The sequence below is a fragment of the Sarcophilus harrisii genome, chromosome 6 (assembly GCF_902635505.1).
Source record: "Sarcophilus harrisii chromosome 6, mSarHar1.11, whole genome shotgun sequence".
Taxonomy (NCBI): domain Eukaryota; kingdom Metazoa; phylum Chordata; class Mammalia; order Dasyuromorphia; family Dasyuridae; genus Sarcophilus; species Sarcophilus harrisii.
In genome coordinates, this window is record NC_045431.1 from 145,327,253 (window position 1) to 145,331,525 (window position 4,273).

The 4,273-nt window shown below is 51.6% G+C and overlaps 1 protein-coding gene across 2 annotated transcripts; it reads right to left on the reverse strand.

Annotated features, from left to right (window-relative positions):
* Positions 1-324: 324 nt before the first annotated feature.
* LOC100918923 (histone H2A.Z) lies at positions 325-2,908 on the reverse strand. 2 transcript variants are annotated; one of them, XM_031941428.1, is made up of 5 exons: positions 2,572-2,908; positions 1,969-2,046; positions 1,581-1,754; positions 1,130-1,259; positions 325-767 (listed from the first exon to the last, which is right to left on the reverse strand). In XM_031941428.1, the coding sequence occupies exons 1-5, from the start codon at positions 2,572-2,574 to the stop codon at positions 706-708; spliced, it is 447 nt and encodes a 148-aa protein (XP_031797288.1). In that variant the 5' UTR covers positions 2,575-2,908; the 3' UTR covers positions 325-705. The 2 variants fall into 2 exon arrangements, with proteins under 2 accessions (XP_031797288.1, XP_031797289.1); XM_031941429.1 differs by having other exon boundaries at positions 1,581-1,694; positions 2,572-2,878.
* Between the last annotated feature and the right edge of the window lie 1,365 nt (positions 2,909-4,273).

Consider the following 4,273-nt stretch of genomic DNA (forward strand, 5'->3'; position numbering starts at 1 on the left):
CCCAATTAAGAAGTTTGGCAAAATTAGGTCATTATAAGTAAGGACAGAGGTACATAAAGGATGTACATACTTAGAAAATATTTTAACGAGAAGCCTCTCAAATCTTTTGATTTTGATTAATTTTTAACTTAACACCTATTTTTATTAGAGCTGCAGATGCAATTATTTGCTTCTGGATTGAAATTACTTCCTATTGTGGCTGTTCAGGAGAAGTCTATGAGTTACTAGGATGTATATTTTCAAAGGATTCATTTGAGTTTAAGAACATTTAATCAAAATAGACCTATTTCTGTCCTATCAAACATCAAAATTCAAGAAACAAACTTGTTTTGGATATGACCTTTATTGAACTTATCCACCAGAGTGGAAATAAAAGTCTGTACAAAACCAAATGTTTGTTACTATAACTTCTGCATCACAATTAATATCCAAACAGATTTTTAAAAACAGTCAACTCAATCAAAACCCACTACTTCAGAATCAATAGCTTCTTTGAAGCCACAGTAACACTTAAATATGGTTAAGACTTCAATGCAGAAATTTGGTTGGCTGGAAAGCTAAGTAAGCTTCCAACTTAATCAAAATAGAATTACAAAAAGGCAAAATTGTGGTTTTCACAGAGATACAGTCCACTGGAAATCACCAACACTGGACAGTTGTTAAGAGTATTTAGAGTCCTGAGATAACATGGAATCCAGGCATCCTTTAAACAGTCTTCTGTTGTCCTTTCTTTCCAATCAGAGATTTATGGATGTGTGGAATCACACCTATAAGAGTGTTAAAAGATTAGAAGTTTTCTTTTTTAAGGTATGATGTAAAATAACTAAGATCATTAAAATTTGCCCCTCTTTATAGTTCTTAATTAAAAGGTAATTTGTTTAAACTTCAAAAAAGAGCATTAGTTTTCCATTCAATGAAAGGGGACTATATATATCTTGTTACAACTTATCTATTGATCAGTTTCAGGGAGTTTGCATGCAGAATACTAAAAAAGGGATGGGTAAGGTTTTTTACAGACTGATTTAACTTGTATTGGCAAAGTCATTAGTAATTCCTACTCTAAAAGCTAAGTGCAAGCTGGACCAAATAGTTTTTCCACAAGCAATTTAAGGTAATGCCAGTTACATACCACCACCAGCAATTGTTGCCTTAATAAGAGAGTCCAATTCTTCATCCCCGCGAATGGCAAGCTGCAAGTGGCGAGGAGTGATGCGCTTCACCTTCAAGTCTTTTGATGCATTTCCTGCCAGCTCAAGAACCTAAGGGGAAAAAAACCGTAAGTCAATACCGTCTACAATAACTTTCTTTAGTCCAAGTGAGTATAGATAAAGGCGATTTTGTTACATAAGGTCTTTAAATGAAAAAAGTTTCCTTCGATGGCAAGCTATGAATACCATTAAGCCAGGGGTTGATGCCAGTTAAGAGGGCGGCTGCTTGGGTGACCCCTAGTGAACCCTCGGGCTCCCTCTGGCGTCGAGAGGCGGCTTCCCACCCCTTCAGTTCCGAGGGCTCTTTGCATCACTTTGCTCCGGCTCCTCCTCCCCTTCCCACTCCGCGGAGAATTCACACAATCCCTTTACCTCTGCAGTTAGATATTCCAGGATGGCTGCACTGTACACGGCAGCAGTGGCCCCCACGCGTCCATGGCTCGTTGTCCTGGACTTCAGATGCCGATGGATACGGCCGACTGGGAACTTAAAAACACACACACACATACACATACACACACAAGCACAAGAATGCACAAAAAAGACCTGGCCAGGAGGAGACCGGCCTCAATCAACAATCCCGCCAAATCTCGACCCAGAGTAGGGGGTGCCAGTGGTTCCCGGGGGTACACGTCACCGCGCTACCACTGCCGCCCCCTCCCGCCCCAGCCCAAGCGCGAGGGGGGACCCGCCCGCCCTCCCTCCCTGAGGGGCGATCCACAGAGACGGGCGGAGGCAGGCGGCAGCGGGCCCCACTGACCTGCAAGCCAGCCCTCTGCGAGCGGGAAACCGCCTTTGTCTTCGCTTTTCCGGAGTCCTTCCCAGCCTTCCCGCCAGCCTGGAGAGGGCACACACCCATACGGGCGGGAGAAGGGGACGGGGTTGGAGGTGGTTAGCCGGCCCGCTCCGCGGAGCTTCTCAACGCACGACCCGAGCATTTTCCCGGGCGCGAGAGGGCGGGGGATGGGAGTAAAGGAGGCCGCCCCCGCCTTCCCGGGGTTTCCGTGGCTCCCGGGCCGCCAGCCCCGCCGGCGCTGGACGATCCGCGCGCAGGCCTCCGGGAGCGCGCGCGCGCGCTCTGTCCCGGGCCCGCGCGGAGCCGCGCACGCGCGCCACCAACCGTCGCCGCCGCCACGAGACCGGAGGCGGCTCCCTTCCTCCTTCCCTCCCCCCAACCGTCCCCCCTCTCCTTCGCTTCCTCCCCCTCCTCCTCCCTAGCCTCATGCAGGCGCGCGCGCGCGCCCCTAACCGCCGCCTCTTCCCCTAGTACCCGGTGTGTAACGGTACCCTCCCCCTCTCCCCTCCCCCTTCTCCAGCCGGGAACCAGCCCGCGGAATCCTTCAGGCTCTTCTGCTAAGTTTACCATTTTGAGTTGTGCGTGAAGCTCTCTCGCACACACGCTCACGGCAGAGAATGGACCAAGCAAACACCCGGGCAGAGATCCCGCCGGCTACTGCTCTGGCGCACCGCGATTCAAACTGCGCTGTCTCCCGCCTTCCCCGCTCCCTTTATACTGCAGAATGTTCCCTCATCCGGGAACTCGGATCGCCCCCCGCACCAATGGCTGCCACTCGCCCTGGAGACGCGTCTTCACCGTCTCAGCCAATGAGCATGAGAAGCAAGAGGACGTAGGGGCGGGCTTCTCGCCGCTCTAGCGAGAACTGGTGTCGGGGGTGGGGGGGGAGCAGTAATGAAAGGAAAGGCAAGAGGAAGGGTGGGGGAGAAATGGAGCAAGTTAAGGCGCTCAAGCGTAGAAGCCAGCCAGCCGGTGTCATGTGACTCGGGGGCGGCGCGGAGGAAGGGCGCGCGCCGAGGTTGCTCGCCGGGGCGCCCGTGCATGCACACCCAGCGTTGCGCCGCCCGCCCGCGGGTTCTAGCCCCAGGTGGGCGTGCAACACTCCAGGCCGCGGAAACCCAGCCTGTACCCACCCGTCGCCCCTCCCTCTTTACCGCCTTCCCCACCCCCACGTCCTTAACTCTCGCCAGTCAGCATCTCTTGCTCACCCATCCAGCCAGCGGGGCCTGGAAAAGAGAGTCCCCACGTTCCGGTTAACCGTGGCGGGCTGGCGTTTCCGCGGCAAACTACCCTGCCTCTGCAGCCAATAGCGAGCCGGCAGCATGCACGAGCCGCCGCAGGGGGTCCCCGCCAAGCCCCACAGAAGCGGCCACAAAGGAGGCGGGGTGTGGGAAGGGAGGGAGTGCAAACAAAAAAGCAAAGCGCCGCGTGAGACAAACTCCGGGGGCCCAGATGGAACCGAGCCTCCTCGCATAAACGCGCCGCTCTTGTCCGCCCGACGCTTGGTTGCGTGACAAATGCATGTCAGCGATTCACTGACAGTCACCGACCGTCAGGGAGAGGCGGTGCACGCGGAGTCTCCCTCTGGCCGGAGTGCGGTCGGACCAGAATCGTTACGGATCGCATACTCCTTTTGTACCAGCGAATGTATAACGGGACCCTCTTCGCCGGCCAGTAGTTGTTGCATCTCAAGTGCAGCTTTTATCGTCGGCGAACTTCGGAGCAAAATTTGGAAAACACCAAAGAGTAAAAACAATGCTCAGTCCTTGAAGCTCTATTTCTGATTAGTTTGACAAGTTACAGAAAGCATCCTCATCACCGAGGGTGGGGAGAGACAAGTTAAATTATAAATTTAGATTAAAAAACCACGGCTGAAGCTAGGTAAAAACCAAAGCTTGCGATGCGAGCTCCTTGTTTCTATAGCAATGGCTGCTGCGCTTGCAAAAACCTAGAATAGGGAAGCTGGCTTGTCCTCAAGTGCTGGACAGGGACTTCCTCTCCCCCCCTCCCCGTTCCTTGCGGAGTCAAGCAAACATCACATCGGATAGCACTTTTAAAGAAACTCAAAGCGTAGCAAGTAGGTCAAAGAACATCATTTTGTTCCCAAAAATATGCTTGCGAATTTCAATGTCTTCATTTCCAAGATAAAGGAAAAATTTTACCATAACAAGAACTAGGTTGACCGGAATAATAGTAAAGAAGGGATTTATAGAGGAACATGAGTCCAACCAGGTACTCATTTCAAACTACGGAAGTAATTTTGTCTAAA

Excerpts from the sequence above, each read along its gene's own strand:
- LOC100918923 (XM_031941428.1), bottom strand. Across the intron at positions 1,755-1,968 it reads CGCAGAGGGCTGGCTTGCAG|GTCTTTTTTGTGCATTCTTG; the intron begins GTCAGTGGGGCC and ends CCTCCTGGCCAG. Across the intron at positions 1,260-1,580 it reads TGGAATATCTAACTGCAGAG|GTTCTTGAGCTGGCAGGAAA; the intron begins GTAAAGGGATTG and ends TTTTCCCCTTAG.